At 39.0% G+C, this 22,815-nt stretch overlaps 1 protein-coding gene across 1 annotated transcript in view; it reads left to right on the forward strand.

Moving 5' to 3' along the window:
* The window catches only part of LOC108665876 (nuclear hormone receptor FTZ-F1), a 65,990-nt gene that overhangs the window by 18,935 nt on the left and 24,240 nt on the right, over window positions 1-22,815 (forward strand). Inside the window, exon 2 of the mRNA XM_018152684.2 lies at window positions 19,738-20,052. Coding sequence (XP_018008173.1) covers window positions 19,738-20,052 — 315 coding nt within the window. The remainder of the gene's footprint in view (window positions 1-19,737; window positions 20,053-22,815) is intronic.

The following is a 22,815-nucleotide window of genomic DNA, read 5'->3' on the forward strand; positions in this document are numbered from 1 at the left end:
GCATACGTTATGCTAAAATTGTTCGTAAATGAGATACAATTCAAGTCTTTTGGTAAACCATTGTTTACTATATAAAATGTGTCGGTGCAATGTAATGTAAATATAAAAAGGTGATTACAAGCCTGGAACGTTGTTTACATATTTCATTCAATGCACGGGCGCACACTGTACAAAATGTAGATCTAATGCAATAGTAATGAAGCCTTGCCTTTTGTTAGTCGCTGTACACGTTTGTTGCTCGAGATAACTTGTGAAATTGCGCGGTACTGCAGTACTTGCTGGAGTGTGGGGGTGGGGGTGTGTAGGAGTGCGGAGTGGGGGGCGTGTAGGAATGTGGAGGGGTGTATAGGAGTGTGAAGGGTGGGATGTAGGAGTGGGGGTGGGGGTTGTGTAGGAGTGGTGGGAAGGGATGTGGGGTGCGTATAGGAGTGTTGGGGTGTGTAGGATTNTCGCTCGTCCAGGTGTTCAAATTACCGTTATGTTCAGTCAGCATTTTTTTGTAATTTTCAATTTATTTCATTGTTTTTTAATATTCATTTATTTAAACCTATTTTTCCGCATGAAAGAACAACATGGCGGTTAGTTTGTTAATCTTCATTCCAGATCAAACGGTTTTATTCTTTGCCTTCCAATCATTGATTCGTTTTTATAAACTTGCTTATTATGGCTTCTTCAGTAACGCTTCTTTTCAATAACTAGGCTCTATTTTCCGCTGAACACAAGTTGCATAGCTGATGTGATATAGTAACAAATATATTTAATCGTATTTACAATACAACAAATTGTATGCCACCTGATTTGTTTCGAATCTCTCGTATTTATTTTTCTACAGCATTCAGCCGGTCTACAAGCGATGCTGTCTGCCGGCTTTTTACCTCGCTAGTCTCCATCATTTGTGCCCATATTATTGAGTATTTATTAACGAACGCCTTATTTATAGCGCAGCGAGTATCGCTCTGTATGGTTCGCTGGTATTGAGGTCACAGCGCTACCGCTATACAGCGACATTTAACTTTTTTGCTGCGATTCAGGTACGCTGGTCCTAACTCGGTGCACCAGTCGCGCAGGTAGCTTTTGCCGTGTAGAACTTTTTACCGCACCGATCTTAGTGCTTCGATAAGATGACTTTACGCTCTACAAAAAAAGCCCAAGTGTAAGTTCGTGTAACTGTCTGCATTAATGCCATCACGGATGACGTGCATTTGAATATTTTATCTGGAGTTGCTTGTGATTTTTTGGCCGGGAAATTTTCAATGATGAAAAAAGTGGCTGATAAATGGGAAATTTGCCTTGGTTTGTATTATGCTAGAAAAATATGCAAAAATGAAAAATGCATGTTTTCATTTTGTGCCCACTAAATTTTTCCTGCAAGTCACTGCATGCATTCTGTTTCGGTTTGATTACTCTTATTTTTTCAGCCGTAAAACGTTTATGAAGTTTACGCTGAGTTAGGCTTACTTGTCTATCGTAAGCAGCATACGTAGCTATAGGTTGAAATGAATCCGTCTCTCACGACTGTGCAATTAAAGCTCACTATATAGACTAGCGATTGTGCAACTAAAGCTCACAGTCTTTTTAAATACAAACTCACATTTTCATGGCAGAACTAATGATTAGAAATACCTATCACAATTTGAGCTCATGCAGGCGGTCATAACCGTAACTATATTGTTACAATATATATTTCGCTTGCTGCTGGTCGCAGTATTCTGTACTGCAGTGCTGCTCTCACAAGAAGACTTCCGTTATTTTTTGCTCAGGTCTTGAGGTCATGACACGACATCTCGGCCGCTGCTCGTGTTGGTGTCAGCTTCATCCAACTCAGCAACTGTGAAGCATTAACGTGGCCGTCTTTTATAAATCACTAAATCATAGAATGACGCAAATAAAAATTACCATTTTCTTACGATTTATTTGGAATTATACTTTAAAAAAAGTCTTTAGTTAGGTTCTTGCAACGTGTAAGTTAGAAGAGAGAGAGCATCATACCTCAATGATCAGTATGGCATCCATGTTTGATGTTATAGTGCCTTTAGATTTTGTCTTTAACTTTCGTATCAGGCTATCGAGCGCAAAAATTTGGCAAGAATATTTGCATCTGAAGCCTTCATAAATTCACAACAGCGCTAAGAATAGCATTATAACTCTGTGAGAAATTCGTGGTTTTCATGATGAAGCGTGTGTGCGATTCCAAAAAATGCTGAACTTACACACCGCTACCTATCGTGCACTGACACATGCATGGAAACAAGCAGTTAACTGAGCAATGAGGGGTTGAAGTTCTACTCTCATCTTTAACTTGATGTAGCACAAATTTTGCTGTTGTCAACAACAATCATAACTGTTAAACCTTCATATAGTCACATAAAGTGTATTAATGTGTTCTGTAAATATATTTTAAATCCTATTGTTTCTGACAATTCGAATTTACGTCTCATCCGTTGTTATGTTTATTGGTATATTACTTTCCCCATTTTGTAACATTGTTCCGGCAGTATCACTTTTCAACTAAAATATATGCGTTCAAGCGAGAAGGTGTTGGTAGGGATAATTATTGTTTATTGATGGCGTTTTCCAATATTATATATTTTGATGGCGTTTTCCAATATTATTTATCCACAAATGAGTTGGAGAGTTTAGTTCCTGCCTTAGGCAACAATAACTAATAAGCCTCAACAAATGTTGTCGTCAATCTATAATGGATCGCGACCTGCAGTCTTGGGCAGAACTTTCTTAGTCAGGATCTCACTCTAAATAGTGATAAATTTTCTTCACAATAACATTGCGAGGCAGTGTTTTCCTCGTGTTAGCTAAAAGATAATTTTTCTGTTTTACAAATTCTCGAACAAGTATTTTTAACATCTATTGAAACATGATTTGTGAACAAGTACTTGTTCATCATCACAACTATTACCATCATCATCACAACTATTACCATCATCATCACAACCATTACCATCATCATCACAACCATTACCATCATCATCACAACCATTACCATCATCATCACAACCATTACCACCATCATCACAACCATTACCATCATCATCACAACCATTACCATCATCATCACAACCATTACCATCATCATCACAACCATTACCATCATCATCACAACCATCATCAATTCCTCCAAAACAATATATCAAGCGGTTCAATGATATTCCAGCGTCTCGGGAATACGAAATTTATTGCTAGTGCGTAGGCGGGCGCAGTGGCAGTAGCCTGGTCCGAAAGAAATAAATTCGCAAAGTTTTATATTCACTGAAAAGTTTCTGAGTATTTCGAGCATATGTAGGTGTTATTCCCTTGCAAATTGCCATAGACAAACCATGTCAATGTGGTACAGTGTGCGTTCAAAATTCATTAGCAACGGAATTTCGAAATATCGTTTATAAATATTGATCGTAAATTTGCTATAGCGTGTAGGTAGTAAATTCTTCCGGCATGCACATCAGGAATGTCCAGCTACTATTGGTGTCTGACAATTACGATCCTCAAGCATACAAAAACGTCCCTGTAATCTCACTCGTTGAAAAATATCGTTCAGAGCTGAAAGTTCAATTTAATTACAATTCGGCATTTTCTTGGCGAAATATTGAAAGGAAACTTCGATGTCTCCCTTGCATAATGAAACGAAAAAAGTAGAAAGTTTGAATGCTTGCGATACTCAATAATATTATGCAAAACATGTTGAATGTTGTTTTGAAACATTATTAGGAAAGTATGCCGCAAAGAGTATAATTTTGAAAAAATATCATAAATCCCTTTCAACTATTTGTGTTATTTAACTGTGTTTAGAAGAAGGGGGCGATCGAAGCTAGACCTCGGCCTTTTATAAATCTTTCAATACCTGCAGTGTGGTTTTCTTTTTATAGGGGCGTGAATATTACGTATACAGTATACTACCAACGGTAATAATCAAATGAGTCCAAAGAGAAGGAATATTAAATGGCAAGATGAAGAGATAACATGTTATTGAACAAGCTAGAGAGAGAAATTGTTATTAGGCAAGAGTAAGAGAGGGTACGTAAATAGGCAAGATAAAGAGAGGAAATGTTATTTGGTAAGATAAAGAGAGGGGATGTTATTTGGCAAGATATAGAGAGAATTTGTTATTAGGCAAGAGAAAAAGGAGATGTTATTTGGCAAGATAGAGCTAGAGAAAGAATGTTATTTGGCAAGATAAAAAGAAGGAATGTTATTTGGCAAGATAAAGAGAAGGAATGTTATTTGGCAAGATAAAGAGAAGGAATGTTACTAGGCAAGATAAAGAGAGGAAATGTTACTAGAGCAGATAAAGAGAGGAAATGTTACTAGGTAAGATAAAGAGAGGAAATGTTACTAGGTAAGATAAAGAGAGGAAATGTTACTAGGTAAGATAAAGAGAGGAAATGTTACTAGCGCAGATAAAGAGAGGAAATGTTACTAGGTAAGATAAAGAGAGGAAATGTTACTAGGTAAGATAAAGAGAGGAAATGTATAGCGCAGATAAAGAGAGGGTCGGTGCAGTGAGGGTTGCCAGAGCGGGAGGGAGCGAGCGGTGGTGCAGTGTAAAGCTTCTCTACGTAATGGAGGGAAACTCCACTCTGCCCTTGACACACTTTTGCCTCTCCTCCACCACCTCCACCTCTCACTGCTGCTCAGCGTGTCTCTCTAACGTCACTGCGTTAGCGTGGCAGTTCTTCATGTTTTGTTGTCCATAATTTGTCTCTGCACTGCGTGCTTTTTAACGTCACTGCGTTCAGCGTGGCAGTTCTTCATGTTTTGTTGTCCATAACATGTCTGCTCAGCGTGTCTCTCTAACGTCACTGCGTTTAGCGTGGCAGTTCTTCATGTTTTGTTGTCCATAACATGTCTGCACTGCGTGCTGTCTAACGTCACTGCGTTTAGCGTGACAGTTCTTCATGTTTTGTTGTCCATAATATGTCTCTGCACTGCGGGCTTTTTAACGCCACTGTGTTTAGCGTGGCAGTTCTTCATGTTTTGTTGTCCATAATATGTCTCTGCACTGCATGCTTTTTAACGCCACTGTGTTTAGCGTGGCAGTTCATGTTTTATTGTCCATAATATGTCTCTGCACTGCGTGTTTTTTAACGTCACTGCGTTTAGCGTGGCAGTTCTTCATGTTTTGCTGTCCATAATATGTCTCTGCACTGCGTGCTTTAGATTGTTGGTTCGACGCTTATAAATCTTAGTTTAGAAATAGCTCAATTGTCGAAATGATTATCGCACATTTTTTATCAGTTCCTCTTCTCTCCCTTCATCTTCTTTGTTAGGCGACATTTATAGTTTGCGTGGGTTCAACGTCACATTGCGTACCTGCTTCTATTTTACAAATGACCTCTTGAGTTCGTGTTACGAATTCAAATGATGACTATGCTCAGTGTTTTGCCACATAGCAGCTCCACAAACTGGATGCTTACATTGAACACAGCCATACACCGCGCTAATCCTGAGTATTAAGACGAACATTAAACTCTAAAATATATCTATGTGAGTCGTTGCGAGTATTTTAAAGTCTTAAACATTCCACTGAATACATAAGAACTGTGTATGTAACTAAATTTAACGAAAATCATTGAAAAATGTTGTTGAGGTAGGTATCGAAATAAGCTCCTTTTTAGCGCATTTTCTCATTTATGGAAAAAATGCACTATTGTGCTCGCCATGTCCGTCCGTCCGTCTGTCTGTCTGTCCGTCTGTCCGTCCGTCTGTTCGTGACCTCAAGTTTTCGTCGACGAGAAAATGCACTCTCTGTCACTCACTGCAGTGAGTACTAAGTATATTTTTTGCCACCTTGCGTTGCCGCTTACTTGTAATGTCGGCACCAGCGACGTCTAGCTCGAGTATCAGTGAAGCGAGAGATGTTCGGTCCGTACAGTGACAAGCTTTATCGCTGCATCCATCACACATACTCTGCCTCCTTGCGTGTTGTGTTGGGAGAGTTGACGAGAGGGAGGAGTGGGGGTGAAATAGCACTATTCTCGGCTCCTTCCAACTGTCCAGTATTCCTCTTTACTTCCTTCAAGCCCCCTTCCCTCATGTTCTAATATACATGTATATGCCTGCTTCGGCCCTAATTCCGTTGTTCGCGAATTTGACCGTTTGAATTTTAGTACAGGGTGTCAATTTACATTCCAAAGAAATTTGTTATCACCATATAAATAAATTTATGTAACGAATAAAATCTCGTTGCTTGTATTAGTTTTTTTTTGCCGCACATTATGCGCTTGTAAGCGAGGATGGTTCTTCTTGTTCTTATTTCATACATCATTCAATTCCATTGTTCCTGCAACATCCATTTCTCATTTGCGTCCATTTCTGCTTGTCTTCTCCTTTTCCATTCCTTCTAACCGAATCGTACCTCATTTCAGTGGTCGCGTTGAATAAAGTATTTCGTCATCTGTGCTTTCCATTGAAATTTCTCTCTTTGAAGAAGATAGAAATTATTCACCGAGGGATTTTTCTTCAATAGGTAGAATTTACTTCCGTCTCTTTCCCCATATAAAATAACTCACAGTGACTTGAAATTTGCATGGCAGCAGTTAACTTTGGATTCTCAAGGATAATTTTATCCATACAAAACAAGATTACTTAATTTACTATTCTCTGAGAGCGAGTAGCGGAGGAAAAGTTATTTGCGTGAAGTAGGTAAAGGAGTTCTCTCTCTCTCGTTGTGTCTGAGCTTCTCAGTTACGTCTACAAGCCTTGCTTGGGTCGCATTGTCGCTGTTTTGCGGCCTTACTGAAACCTATCAGCAAGAACTGCTGACAGTGCTCGACTGACTTCCAAGTTGTCTGTGTGAGAAAATCGAACAGTAAGTAGCACGTACATTGCATTCTGCTTGCATAGAAGAATCTATTTTGAAGAGATAGTAAACATATTTCTATAGTCGAGTCGTGTTAAACCTTTACTATTCATATGCGTTGTCAAAGAATTGCTATCGAACACTAAAACTAAACGAAATTCTCTGAATGCTAATACGATCTGTAGTGGCTAGCGGAAAACAACGATTTTTTATATTATTTTGGTACTACTAGTTTCGGGGGGGCAATAAATAATTAATATTAATTAAGTTTATTACAGTGCCGTTTAGCATTTAACACTCCAATTTAACACTCCAAATTTTTTTTACTAATGCAGTGAAGATGGAAACAACTCTGAATTGGTATCCGACTAAATAACAATTACTGTTAATTGTTTAAGAACGAATGAGAATATTTTTCACTCTAATCCCCACAACTTGATAATTGTCTCAGAATGAAACTTGAGATATGCAATGCTACTTTTCGGTTGTGGCTGCTGGGAAACCCGTATACGCTGGTATGCCGCTGAACATTGATTGCCCCATGGGAAAGTGTCGCGGAGAAAGTGTGACCAATCCCCTCCCTCAATGGTGATCTAAGAGATGCCTTATACCCACAGCGTTTGCTCTAGCCGACGCGCGGTTAGGTTCCGGGTATATCTAACCGATTCAACCGCAAATCGAGCCGTGAATTGCAATGGTTCACCACACTTGTAGTTCGGACTACTTTTGCGGTGAACACATTTGACTTTTTCGGTCTGAACAAGAAACAAGGGCGTTTCTTTCGCTAGCTTGCGGTGGCCCCGTGGTGAAGACACCGCAGTACCGCCGACCAAATCCAGTGCAATAAGACCACGAATTCGTTTATTCTAGAAGGGTTCAAATTTGTAATTACAAACCAAGACGACACACAGCCGAGTCACGGCATGTAAAAGTATTGCCTCTCACCATAAATTTGATCTCTTTTAAATACCTGCAGAAACTCCGTCACGCAGCTATGTTGACGATCAATGCGTCAAGGCTCTTGTGATTGAGGATCGATAAATTTTACTCAAATAAAAAGAGGTCAAAGCTGCGACCAGATCATGAACATCATCGAATGTGTGCGTAGCAAATAATGTCACTATATCACGGGAGCAATTTTATTTTTTGAACTTAAAAAGTTCACAATTTTTACCCGTCTAAAGGTGAGTTTTGAAGTGAATTCTTAATTATCCCTCTCCGAGCTTGGATTGCATATTTTCTGGTCAAACTGTTATATCGACTAGTCGAGTTCGAGTAAAAAAATGTTTGGTCTGTGTCAGCTATATTCAGCGTTGATGTATTCAGCTATAGTCAATATAACATCATTTCAGCAACGCATAAGTTGCGCTGCCATACTGCCATGCACTGTTGAATCCTGTCACTTATACTAGCTTTGTCATTAATTACAGCCCTATAGGAGGCGCTCCCGTTTGGCACTGATTTGGTCAGTAGCTCGAAGGCAACGTCTCACATTCTTTTGATCATGGAATGATAATACAATGCATTATCATTTAATGATACACTCTGCTTTAAATGAAAATCTAGTCATATGATATTTAACTATTTGCCTGCAGATATTCGCTTTAACTTGTGTAAGGTTTCGTTGTTTAATAGACACGCATTAAAACTAATGTTGTATAACAACATCGTGGCCAGCGTTGCGACATAGTTCTTGTTTTACGTAAGATCCGAAAGTGTTTCGAGAAAAATGCATGATATCAAGCGACCAGCTTTTCCTGTCCAGTGGTCATCTCTGGTATTTCCAGTGTCCCTTTTGACCATGACATTGTAGTTGAAGTGGTTAATTCCTGGTAAGTGGGTATCGATTTCACCTTTTGTTCTCGATGTTAATTGACGGAATTCATTGAATAAATATTGTAACTTCCGGACCACTTGACTCACTTTATCTAACGTCATTTTTTTTCTCATTAATTTTGCTAGACTTGGAGCTTTTACATTGAAAACTCTCCATGTAACGTTGGGTGTTGGAATGTAATGCAAATAAATGCTAGCGCTTTTTTTATTCTGTACCTAACTTTTATATATTCTGAAAGTTTGATTTGTTTCTTTTTTGAAGCTTTATCTCTTTATATTGCACATTGAGAACATTGATCCTGTATACTGGTATTATGCAATGAGCGGATCAAAGTGCATGCCTTGCTTTTGTCCTTTCATAGAACTTTATCTCCCTGCAAAACACCTGATGACTGAACAGTGTACAAGTTTTCGCCAGAAATTTTCGAAAATTATCCGCAGTTTCGTCTGAAATAACCTTCGGTTGTTACAGAAAACTTCTTAAAATGTAAAATATTTACAATATTTGTTTGAATTCCAACTGCTTTATGCACTCGTTTGCTTCTTGTGGCGATCCTGGACGAGCTGGGAGAAAAATGCCACCTACGTCCGTAACACATTCATGCTGACCTGAAATTAGGTCTTAGTCTTGTTGTCGAATTGCGTATTTACTCCTAATAAAAAGTGGCGCAAGTAATTTCTCCCTCAGAGTAATTGCTTCCTATTTTTAGGCCAATGCATTGTTCGTACCTGTTTTGACTGATGAAGTGCTGTTTTTATCGTTAATTTTCTCTCTTTATTCCTTTGTTTTTCTTCTAATTCAACAATCGTGGTAAACTGACTGAATGTTAGTCTTATTTTTAGAAGCTCCGCAAGACCATTCTGCGGGACCATATTATTTTGTAAATTATTGCACTGATTATACATTAAGCTATTTCTGATTTCGCGTATTCGTGAGGAACAGTTTCGTGAACCCTATCATTCTGTCGCGTGTTTGAATATTGCTAGTTATCATATATGTAGTTTCAGGTGTCTATGTCTAAGCATGCGAAAGTTGAATTAACCTGCAGATATCTTTGGAAATCTGAACGATTTTCAAGGAGATACGTCACTTAACAGGAAATATCGACGTTCAACTAAAAATTCCTGAGCGGAAAAAGTTTTTTTTTTGTAATCGCATAAATACAGGCCTTTTCAATGACAGCGCTTGAGGCTTGAATCTCTGGCGCCAATCTGCTGTGATCCTTCAGAGCCGTGATACCCTCTATAATATTTTGGTGGTTACCGATCAATCGACGGTTGGCCGCCGGTAAATCGGCGATGATGTTCCGCTGCTCCAGTCGCCTGCAAGCGCCGTATAGCGGCTACTGACATTTCTAGTGCGCCGTGACACTACCCATTGCAGTTGCGGCTTTTTTCTGCGCTTCGCCTTACGTGTAGAGTTGCTCCAATTTAGCCATTAAATAGTACTTTAGTGGGCAGAATATTGGTCGTGCAAAAGTTACCATGCATGTGCGATGAGCGTTAGAGCCAGGCTGCCACACTTCACGCAGCGTTACTCTTAACTTATATATAGGAATATTAGAGTGTCCTGGCGTGGCCGAGGAATGATTTATCAAGCTCCCACTGTATTTCATGCTGGCTCTTAAAAACGTAATCGGATTATAATTATATATTTTACTGTAATCATTGCGGAGCAAACAATAGTACACCGATTAACAGCTCGTCCCTCAACGCGTAATTAATGTTACACGCACACCCAAGACTGTGCGAGTTTGTGCTAAGTTTGAAGTTCATCGAAATAATGACGATCTTCATAAAATTAAGAAAAAATATAACTCAGTACTCACTGCAGTGAGTGGCAAAGAGCGCATTTTCTCGTCGACGAAATTATGAAGTCACGGACGGACAGACAGACATGGCGAGCACAATAGTGCATTTTTCCATAAATGAGCAAATGCTCTAAAAAAAACTGGTTTGCATATCGACTGGTATTTGAGAAAATATCCGGTTGGATATTTTTCGAAATGGCGGCAAAATTCTTTCTTTGAGCTTAAGACGCCAAACTAAATTCCTCTTTAGGTTATTAGCGGCCACACAAAATAATTTTGGGAATGCGGGATAGATTCTCTGTTAGACAGCATAGTTTCTGTGATTCATTTCTGCTCCATAATAGAGCTTTGACCCGTGGATGTTGGACCTAAACTTTTGAAGAATTATATCCAAGAGGAATTATTTGCACGTGCAAGAGAGCAGTTGGAAAGACGTGCGAAGGTACCTAATGACCTCACTCAAGAGTTGCATGTCTCTTAATTCTACGGCTGGGGTTCAAACAGGTCCTAACACTTGGCTGCAAATGCACGGAATGATGATGCTGGTCGTGCGTCGTGTGCACGATGCATACTAATGCTGAGCTCTCAGCGCTGCCACCCGCTGCGCACGAGGACGGCCGAGTTCAGCCGTCCACGGTTTTGTTGGCCGGGTTCAGCCGTCCACGGTTTTATTATAGGAAAAAATGTCTGTTTAATCAAAAACATATATGAAAAATTTGCGAAATGTTTTAATTTAATTTGCGAAATACTGCTAAGAATGTCATCCAAAACTTCGAAGCTGTTTTATTTTGATCTTAATTCCATCATTAACCTCAAATAAGTCCCATACTTCTTTGTATAATAAATATTTTGTGCAAATGCGAATATAGGCTTTTTCGATCGCGATATATGTAATTTATGCAAGCATCAAATTCTAGTCTGTTGACTGATTTATGAGAAGGTAAGTTTTTGCTGTATCGGACAAGATTTTGATATTGCAGCAGCCGAGTTCATCCCCTTTTATAACCTTGCAATTTTTTATGTCATTCAAACCTGAATTGTGAAACTTTTTAGATATTTGTGAAAAATTCGAAATGTAGAGAGCGTATTTCAGCGACATAAATGTCTGTCTTGCCCTCATGCAGACGACGGGTATGCCGGAGACCTGCATAGGCGCACGAGTCATGAGAAGCTGCACTAATCCTGCCCTGTTACTCGTTTTTACTAGTTTATTGCAGAATAAGAAATTTTAATTAATCATTTACCGTCAAAATTAATCGGTAAATTGAGGATGTACAAATTATGAACACAATGAAGTGTTTGTGATTAATAGACATCTCGTGAGACTTGGTAATTCTTACGACAGGCGATCGTTTGGTTCTTACGACAGGTGATCGTTTGGTTAGATGCACCTACTGAAAAAGTTTGATGAATGGACCAGAACTTCAGAATATAGATACCCGATTACGGAATTTTTCTGCGACGATAGGCTTTTTAACACTGGGATTTTTAGGACTTCTAGGGATTCTTTTAAAGCCAATCGTAAGATCTAGAAAAATCTTCCTCCGTGAATAGTCTAGAGAAAATCTTCTCTCACTGGAAAATCACCGAAGAAACTTGACTCTCCAATGGGAGTCACCAAAGTAAATTGTTTAACGTAGTTCAAACCAGAGTAGTTAAGAATATAGAGATATAGGATATATGTATATCTGTTATGATCGTTCAATAGAACCTCTTTACAATGTGAAATGTTTTACTTAGTTCAAACAAGAATAGTGAAGAATTAGAGAGATTTCTGTTATGATCGTTCAATAGAACCTCTTTAACAATAAAGATTTTCTTGTGTCTCTATGGAAGAGAGCTGCAGCAGCTGGTGGTGATGGTGATGGTGGTTTGGGAGAGCCAGCACGCTAGAGAAGAGCGACAGGGAGAGTGGTAGTGACTCAAGGTGAAGCCAGAACTGGGTCAGTGGGTTACTGCGTGTGTACGTGTGTTCATGCGTGCGTGTCATCGGTATGTCAGCTGATTAATGTAGCCATATTAAATAGGAATAAATCCCGAGCATTTGCACTCATTGAAATGTGATGCAGCGTATCGCATTATAACTGGCGTTATTTATATATTGTCGATTTTGTATGGCTTCTTAGCGATGAAAATTTGCAAGAGTAATTAATTCTGATATTTTGTACCCATGTTTTGATCGTGATTGTCAATTGCATCGCATTTATTGCGCTTTGCTTTCTTTTCTTTGAATCAGTTTCTGACCTATCGGAACCTTTCCGAGAGAGTTCTTTTTAGCTATTCCTAAGGAATATAAATAAATTTTCATTACTTTACGTGAGGTTTATTCGGAAATTAGCTATTCATCGCAAAAATAACTGCTTAAGATCCATTTATTTCACTTAATCGACGGACTGCACCAAGATACTACTCAAAAATATGAATCTCCAATTCATTATTGCCAGGCCGACAAGTTAACGTGCGCTTCCTAACGCTCGCTCCAAGGTTCTTCGCACAGCCTGGGCCCATACTTTCAAAACTCGCTAAGTGAACGTAAGTACTTACGCTCTATTTTCTTGCCTATGATTGGTGGATTTTGCTTGAATGCCCGTCAATGATTGGCTAATGAACTTACGATCTCTTAACTTTTTTTGAAAGTATAGGCCCTGGTTTTTATTCGTAACAAAGCGATATCTGCTGCTCATAGCCACTGATTTATATTAACACCTCCCATCCTCCCATTGTTCATGCTACTGAATTACTCACGATGAGCAGAGGAACCGCAGTGAGTGGTTCGTTGATGTAACTCCTCTAATTAAATCCTTTATATCCCATGGCAATATTAATTCTGATCCTATGGCTTTCATTCAGCAGTGAAATAACTCTTCATAGGTTACCGTGATATTATATATTGTTGAATTGCACAGCTAGTAACATTAATTTATAGTTCTTATTAATAAAAAGTCTTAAAAGTTTTGAGGTGTCATCATTAACTCAAAAATTTGGTTTGAATTTGAAAACAGCGAGGTCTGATAAAGATCGATGTCAAATTCAGATTGTTGTCCATTTATTTCGCCTGTATTCAAGTATCTCACTAAAGAGCCCGGACTGATTTCCAGCAGTTTATACTGGATTATCTTTACTGGAGTAACTTTCCAGTAGTTTGTACTGGAGCAACTTCAGTACTTACTGGAGTACACTATATATGTACCTTTGGAATTATATTGATAATATACGTATATACCCTGCAGTCTTCCTTCCATATCGGTAATATTTGAGCCGAACTCCGCATGAGCACGAAGTGAGTTGTTGCATATATACAGCCAAGTTACGATGAGTGTGATGATTGCGACACCCTGTGGCCGACAACTCAGTGGCGTTCGTCGCGCGTCGTTGTGACTTAGAACCTCGTACATCTCACGCCTGACTCGCGAGCAGCTACAGGGTGCTGTGACTACGGCTCCCTGTATACTGTGTGACGGATGTGTGTCACGGCTCCCTGTATACTGTGTCATGTGTCCTCTGTACCATCTACCTCAACTGTATCCATGTGCTCCGTACATGCGTTTTCAGATGCCTCATTGCCTTGTTTAACCCATCTCTGTTCGACTAAATCGGTAGCAAATCTTAAAATATCTGCAGTAATTTTTCGGCAGTAAGTAATGAAAGCATTTATATGGCTCCAACTTAGTTCATCCTTTGATATATACCGATAAATATTACAGTTTTTCCAGGTTCGGGATAAAATTTGAGTCTGATCTTTTTATGTATTAAAAGCTTTTCGTTCATTTCGTAAAACCTTAAAACCTAGTTCGTTGAAGTACTGACATTGTGTCCTAAATACCGTGATATAACGCTCTTGAAATGCGTGGGATAAATGTATTGCACATGATAGTTGAGTGCAGCGTTGCATGGTAGTCATGATGACACAATGCTAATTATTGCATTGGCCGCACCGGTTGAGTACGGCTTGTAATGAGATGCCGCTCTGTACGCATGATGATGGGAGCAGTTTTATCTTGATGATGGTGAGCTGAGCGTGCTGCATGAAGGTCAGCGCTGGGATGGCGTGCGCGTACAGAACTGTTGCGTAAGAACGCTATATGTTCTTCTCATCAGTACGATATATGGCGAGCGAGACATGCTCGTGTGTGTCTCGTCAGTACGATATATGGCGAGCGAGACATGCTCGTATATGTCTCGTCAGTACGATATATGGCGAGCGAGACATGCTCGTGTGTCTCATCAGTACAATACATGGCGAGTGAGACATGCTCGTATATGTCTCGTCAGTACGATATATGGCGAGCGAGACATGCTCGTGTGTGTCTCGTCAGTACGATATATGGCGAGCGAGACATGCTCGTGTGTACAGTTTTCTGTATCAGTTTCATTTTGTCTGGTTTTCTGGCCCATGCGGTGATGTGTTTTTTACGACGCGCGACTGACGACTGAAGTTACCACCAATATGGCACGCATTCGTCTTATTCAAAATTGGAGTAATGATTGGATAGTACGGTACGTATTTGATCCACGTTTCATCTTTCAAATGCCGAGATAAAATATTCTCTATTTGCATGCTCCATAAAAAGGCTGAAATAGATGCTGAAAACTTTAATATTGCTAATGAACAACAATTAGAGAAATCCCAACATAAGATCCTAATTACAATTCCGCGCTTTTTAGACCTGTTTCCCACTGGAGAATACGAGCCAATATATTTGGAGACACTTCTGTGTCCTTGCAAAATTATCTCGATAAAAACCTTTGAGTCTTCTCACGCTGCACGTAAACCATAAACACTAGAATTTTTATTACTGACATGCGTACTCGTCTAGACTCGAGCACTGTCAATTGTCCGCGTCCATGTAACGCTTGTGTAATAAATGAGCTTACATTATTTGCATACTATAGTATCACACATTCTGTGAACTACTTCATTATCATTGACATCCAAGTTATAAAACAAATGCCGGGTTATGAGGACGAAATATCAATCGTTTTTGCTGCAAACTTCCTCGCACGTTTGTTAATTTTGTTCGCACTCTTTGACGGTCATAAGCCAGCGCGCTATATTTGTACAGAATTATGTTTATTATTTTGGCTGTTTTATTAACGCAATGCTAAACTTGTCTTTGTGTGCTTGACTTTTTTGTGCTTGACTTGTACTGATATTTTATGTTTGTATTGTATACTGCAGATGGTCTCCGTGTTGCGAAGTAACGCATCGATATGAAACACGCTTTTCATTCTTTACTGCAAAGCGTTAATTAAAGGTCTAATGGCTTTCTCTAGGGTGCGTGCACGTCCTGAGTTTTGCTCAGTTTTCTTAGTCTTTCTATCCTCGTATGAATTGTGTTAATGCTGCGCGTGGTTAACATTACGAGCATGCATGTATGCGCCCGGCCTGCCATTGTATCGCTGAAATTCCCCAGGTAATTTACAAATCCGTTGCTTAATAAATTTAGCAGGCTGTGCTTACTAAATATATCAAATATCATGCATTGTTTCGTGTTTTCTCCATGCATTGAATAATATAATAAAGAACTATACGCATGATTGCGGCTTCTGTACTTAGAACGACATGAGTATGTAAATGGACAACTGACAAATTACTTAAATTTGTGTTATAAATTATGGTAATTTATTTTTTTACATATTCATTGATGCTGATGTGCAACTTTCCTTGGTATAGTAACTAGTTTAAAAGGGAGAATGGGGTTTCAGAACAAGAAGTTGAATGTTACGCGCAACATTTCTCTGTTGTCAGCCTGACTCTGACGTTCTTATGCAGATCAACTCGTGTGTGTTCTCAAATGTTTGCCTGATAATTTGACACTAGTTTTTCTGAACTTAACGGAAATTCTTGGGGGAACTGTGAATGATTTAACTGCTAACTGCACGCTGTACAACTCCATGGGACGTGTCTTCAGTCAAACGGTAATATAGAATACCTTACTAATAATTCTAATACCGGTATACTGGGTATCCCAGAATACTTAAACGGTAAGCTAGAATAACACATCAAATAATCTAGAATGCCAGGTTACTCGCTGTGTTATTCTTTTGCATTATAAGTTGACCCAACCTTCGTTTACAAAAGGTGAGTCAATTGGATAATATTTGTTATAATTTTATAATTTTTTTATTCTTTTTATATCCATATAATGTTTGTTTATTGCTTTTCATTTGATAAATATGGATTGATATGATATTGTTTTGTGATATTTGAGTATACTAGTTTAATAAAAATAACATGTCATGACACTGATTTTTTGCAGCAAGAAACTGCTGAAGAATTCATGTTTGATCCACATGTATACGCATCACTGCATTCGAACACTATACCACGACACCAACAATTACAACAAACACAAAAACACGACACAAAATCCTCTAAACCAAAATATTCAATTAACATTATTTTGAGAGGACATGTTCATTTAATGTTTCTAACGGTCATGTCACGCATCAATTTAGGTTTTGCAACAATATTTGATCAATACTCATGCGTTTAGCTTCCGAGTCATTTAGAACTATAACATTCTTATGAACACCCAAACTAGAAGGATAATAAAATTACATAATAGATATTATATAATTACGAGTCAAGTCTCCTCCCCTATTTCCTGTCGCATTTAGTTGTGAAATACTAGCAAATTTACTGGTATGAGGTTATGGGTATTTATTTTTTTCATTGTTAGCCGCTGATAAAACAATACCTAGTTGAAAATGTGCGTGAAGAGTATTTAAAATCATGCTGACGCTATACCCAATAAGTGGGTCAAATTTTATTATAAATCGTAATTTGAACTCATTTAATCTAAGAATTAATTCTTAATACAGGTTTTGATATTTATTTAAAATTATGACTTACACCAGCTGGAATGAGTTGAAAAACAAGAAAACGCACAATTTTCCCCCTGAATTTTCAAGTCTCACGTGCCCCTGCTAATATTTCATCATTATTTTTTCGATCGAGGTGAATTCGAATGGGCACAAGAAATAGTGTGCTTTGATTCTCTGAGGCGCCACACCCTCAAGCCTAGCTGTGCATTGATCACAAACTTCCTGCTTCATCTCTGATGGCGAACGGCCACCGAGTTCTTGTCCCAAAAATGATCATGCATTTTTGGCAGCACAGGAAACATTTCTTAAAGTTAAAAAGTTTTTCTAAGATAACTTATTGTTGCAAGATTAGCTTCTTTGTGTAAGTGGTGACTAGAATCTTAATCGGCATTTCGCGGTCCTGGTCCGACGTAATAGATTTTATTAGGTAGCGAGAGTGAGATACAAATGGAACATTAATCGTATAACCACGATTGAGACGTTAGAAGAGCATCATGTTTCTACTTTATCATACCTAATTCAAAAAGAAAAGCGTCTGAATCAACGGGCAGGATTTGCCATTCCAGTCATGTCAGATGGAAGCTAAAACATGTGTTCCGTTGAAACAGAGAACCTGCGCTGTCCAATTACTTATAAAAATTTTGTATGGGGCAGTGATGCTTATAATGAGTAAGGAGCCAATTATCCTATCCATAAACAGAGAATTTATCTCTCATTCATTAAACATGAGCGTTGGAAGCTAGCCGTGTGTGTGTGTGTAGGTAGGTTGGTGTACGCGTCCTGGGTGCTGCTGGTGCAGTTCGAGTTAAACTTGTGTAAAGTGGGCCATCACGTCGAGTCACTTTCACTCTTGTTCGCGACCTCGGCCAGTGCGGTGTGTGTGTCGAGGCGCTCTCTCTCTCCCTCTCCCAGTCAGTCTCACTGCCACCGCGCTCACTCTCATATCCCTTGCCTCAATGTGCTCTGAAACGCTCACATGTTTCTGCATGCCTTAGATTAACTTTGAAGCAGTATTTTAATTCAGTGAGCAGTGACGTGCTGGTTTTTTCGAGAATTTGTGATAATAATTCTTTGTAGAAAATATGAAATCAAAAGTGTTTTCCTGCTTTTGAAGATATTGAAAGTGTATATCAAGTGCTTGTGAGTGCTTCGTTGAATTATTTTATGTGTTTCTTGAACGGAAATGAATGTTCGTGGCGAATTTTTTGGTGCACAGTTGCCAAGTTTGAGTGTTTATAGATTCCTGTAAAAAATATTGTATTGCAAATAATGCCCTTAAATTTTGAATATTGCAGTAGACCACCGTCGCAATAAATTCCTGGTTAGCCTAAGTTGAATCAAGTTAAATTAAGCGAAGTTACATATGATGTGAAACAGATACTCTATGTTCTATGTGTTCACATTAGTTCAGGTGATTAATTTTGAATATTTCTCAAAATATATACTGATTTGACCTCAATTTCATTATTAACGATCACTATGTTTGATCGGTTGAAAATTGCCTTCTTTTTAAGGTATAATTATATCACTTTAAAGGAAATATTTTTAAAGCTGGGCTTTTTTTCTATCTTATTTTTTTTGGGTAAATAGCACGAGACAATCAATGAAAGGAGTCGGAATAAAATTCATTCTCAAAAAGAAGTGTTCTAGTTGAAGGAACTAAATATGTAAGGTAATGTTTTTCAGTTGTTGGTTTCAGTGAAGAAAAAAAGCTAATTTTTTTTCTTTATAATTTCAGGTTCATTATGAAACAAGATGGTAGTTTTGATGTTACACGAATTGGCCTTTGATTGTGAGTGCTTTATTAGTTAATCGGACGTGATTAGTTTATTGTGACTATCATTGGTATCGAAATATTTCACGCTTACCACCTGAATTGTACTTTTGAAAACTAGTATTTCGTGGTGCGGAAGATAGCTTGTTTTCGATTGGCTTGTTAGTAAAACGTGTCCTAAGTAACGTTATCGCGTTATTGAGAGTGTTGGCGAGCGTTTCCAGCGCGTATGTAATTTTCTGCGGCATTTGACGTGTTGTTCAGTAGTGAAGAGAACTCGAGAAAAATTGTGTTCGTAATGCTCGGAGGCATGGAGCTCCCAAATCCGGTCCACAATTATAATCTTTCACCTCAATTCGGACAATTGACCATTACTTCACCAATGAATATAGACATGAATTCACTAGGCATCACAACAACCGCTATATCGCCATCTTTTGGTCACATTACTACATCAATGGGTGGGCAGGTACACTCCGTTGATTCGGCTAACACGATCTCACTCAACAACTCATCTCCACATCACCAACACCCTGTCGTAGCTGTTGCTTCGGCCTTACACCATCAGCAACATCACCAACAACAACACCAACATCAGCAGCAACAACAACATGTAGGTGGTTTACTAAGCCCTGGTCTAATGGATACTTCTTCTGGCATGTTTGCTGGCGCGTCAGGTGGAGGAAGCAGTGTTTCTGGTAACGCTACCGCCACCACTTCGCTCGACTACAGCAACGGATCAAGCATCGACATCCCTGACACAAAGGAAGGCATCGAAGAGCTCTGCCCAGTGTGTGGGGACAAAGTCTCAGGCTATCACTATGGCTTGCTTACGTGCGAGTCGTGCAAGGGGTTCTTCAAGAGAACCGTCCAGAACAAGAAGGTTTACACGTGCGTCGCTGATCGACAGTGCCAAATCGACAAGACCCAAAGGAAGAGGTGTCCTTATTGCAGATTCCAGAAGTGTATCGAGGTCGGCATGAAGCTTGAAGGTAAGCCCGAAATTTTTGTTCTTTAATATTTTAATTTATTTTTGTATTGTGTTATTTCTTCCTATGTCGGACATGCGTACAAACAAAATTGCAGGACTGGGACTGGACGTATTTCTATTGAAATTTTTTCTTGACAGTCAGGAGGAAGTTTGATTAATTCTAAAATTCAAAATATTTGACATGTTCGAAAGTTTATAATACTTTTACATTTTGATGTTGCCATTCATGGATGATTGTTATTTGAATTGCTGCTATCGGTCCATTTGTTGTCTGTCTCGTCATAATAAGTGTTCATCGCCAAACTTCATCAAACTTTGGCTTTCACTGATATTGGCATTAACCCAAGGCACTCTAAATTCTTTACAGTGTCGCATTTACACTTTCCGATCTTTTTCATTTGTAATTATTCAGAAGCATTTTTTAAAGTTAAAGTTAGATTAAGTTTATGAACTAATTTCACGGAGTATTACCTGGAAATGGCGATCAAATATGAGAAAATTGCGTTGAAGTGACCTTTGATTTGTGAACGACGTGCGTTGTGGCCCGCATGAAGTGTCAGGTGTGTATGAAACACCAACGAAACAAAGACAATAAAGCTAACGTGTCTTGGGGAAACTAGTTCAAGGATCTTCCTGGTTTGCATGACAGCGTTGGTGGGGCGCTGCAAGTCTTGTTCTTCGTCGCTGTGAAGTGCTGGCTTGCGAGGGGGCAGTCTCCCCTCTCTTGTGGCCACGAGGGAGGAGGCGTTTTTGTGCTCTGCGAGTTATTGCGATGTGATGCATGGGCTTTTATCTCAGAGGGTTTTTTTAAGCGAAGGATTTCAATAAAAAAAAAATCATTGCAGATCATCGGTAAAAAGCAATTAGCCTTGTAAATCTAATTTAACATATATCGTTTATACAAGTTCAATTAAATGAACATCGCTTGATAACAGAAATAGTTCTTCTATTTACTTAATAAAACCCGAAGCGACTGTGACTTTAGTGAACGAGTTAGCTTGGAATAACTGGCCACAGATGTCTATGACGAGCAGTGCAGTCCCTCATGCACACCTGTCGTGTGAACCAGCCACCTCCTGATCTATATCAATTCTTTATGATATTCTTCCCGCATGTGCTCCGCATAATTTTCTATCCACACACTGCCCTAGAAACACGCATCATCCTTTTATTTTTTTTCTTATTCCGTCCCACTTGATATTTTCGTGATATTTGGTAGCGCATTTCAGTGCAACTGTGCGGCTAGACCGTCCACAACCAAATTAGGTACTTGGAAGAAAAGAAATTAATTCATTTGGATTACATGGGATCGTCATTGATATCGCTGAATGGCAATGCCATGCATGTAGCTTGGCAAAAGGCACACATGAGAGTATATAGATTTAACTTGAATCAAATTCAAAGCTCACCGTAGGCCATGCATTTAAAGGCTCGAAGTTGCAATTGTGAGTGACAAGCTGAGTTCTCCGTGTGCCTCTTTTTTATGTTGCTTGCTTCATTGACAGCAAGATGTTCTTCACAGTGGCTGCTGATTATTTCAGCATTTCTCTTATTTATCATGGTTACAGTAATCTCAGTATTGATATGGAAGGGATGGGGTTTGTTGCTTATAGTATCTATACTGACGGTTTGCTACACCACAAAATGAGGTCTCAAGGGGATGCGGGCTGCCCAGTACTCTTCTTGCCTCCTCTTCCCTCTTCCGATATCCCCTTGCGACCTAAATAAGGCGTCACTCACCCACAAAGAATCCCCAACATGAATAAGTTTGTGGCAAATCAACAGCTACAGAATGCCGGCGCATAATGCGATCCGCTCTCGTTTGAAGTTATACGTTCATAACTGTCTCGTAACGGGTGACACTTATCCGGCGAACCTGGCATTCTAATGCTTGATATTACTTCTATGCTTTTGTTATTTGGCATTTTAGCTACAAGAAGATTTTTTTAGTTTTGCTCTAACGTTGTTATGCAAAAATGTTTAAAACTTTCGTTTAAATATTTTCTCTGCATCAGTTTGAGATTCTATGAGACGAGTTCGTGACCATCATATGTAACATATGCTCTGCTTTTTTGCTGTTCTCCTGGAATCTCAATTAATTTCATTACTAATTATATCGATTTCTGCCATTATATCGAGCCTGATTTCAAGCATGCAATTTTCGCGAATTCAGTTAATTTTTGTCTCTCTTTTGCTCTGGCGTGTGACTGTCGTGGGCATAAAATGAATAAGAACGTCGTCAGCACAGAAATTGGTTAGGTTTCTGTGAGCTGAGCCTTACGGGGTGGGTCTATGGTCCCCTTATCTATGGCTCCTCTCTCCCCTCATTCCCCTCAACCCGACGCTCCCTATCGACCTGTGAGAGGGAACGCGAAGACCTACTGACCTAAATAGCTCTCCCTCACTCTCACTTGAATTCGTGTCTTTCACTTTCTTCATTGTCTTTCACTTTCGCTCAACTGCAACTTGCAATTTCTTCGCCTGTTTGTCAACTGCTTTCTTACTTACGTCTTAGATCATTACATTCATATTCTTGCTGTCCCGAGAATTGGGGCGTTTACTTATATTCTAAGTGTTGGGCATTATTTATATTGGACCCTTGCCTGATATATGGTGCATGATACGGCGCTTCTATCGATCCTTGATATGTTTTTTACTAAGCATTTTGAACCCGCACACGCTGATGTCAATTCAACAATTATCAATGTATTTATTGATCTAACGTCATTGGGGTATTTTTAGATTGTTGTAATGTATTTTTTTT

Source organism: Hyalella azteca, unplaced genomic scaffold (assembly GCF_000764305.2).
Source record: "Hyalella azteca isolate HAZT.00-mixed unplaced genomic scaffold, Hazt_2.0.2 contig1302, whole genome shotgun sequence".
NCBI lineage: Eukaryota > Metazoa > Arthropoda > Malacostraca > Amphipoda > Hyalellidae > Hyalella > Hyalella azteca.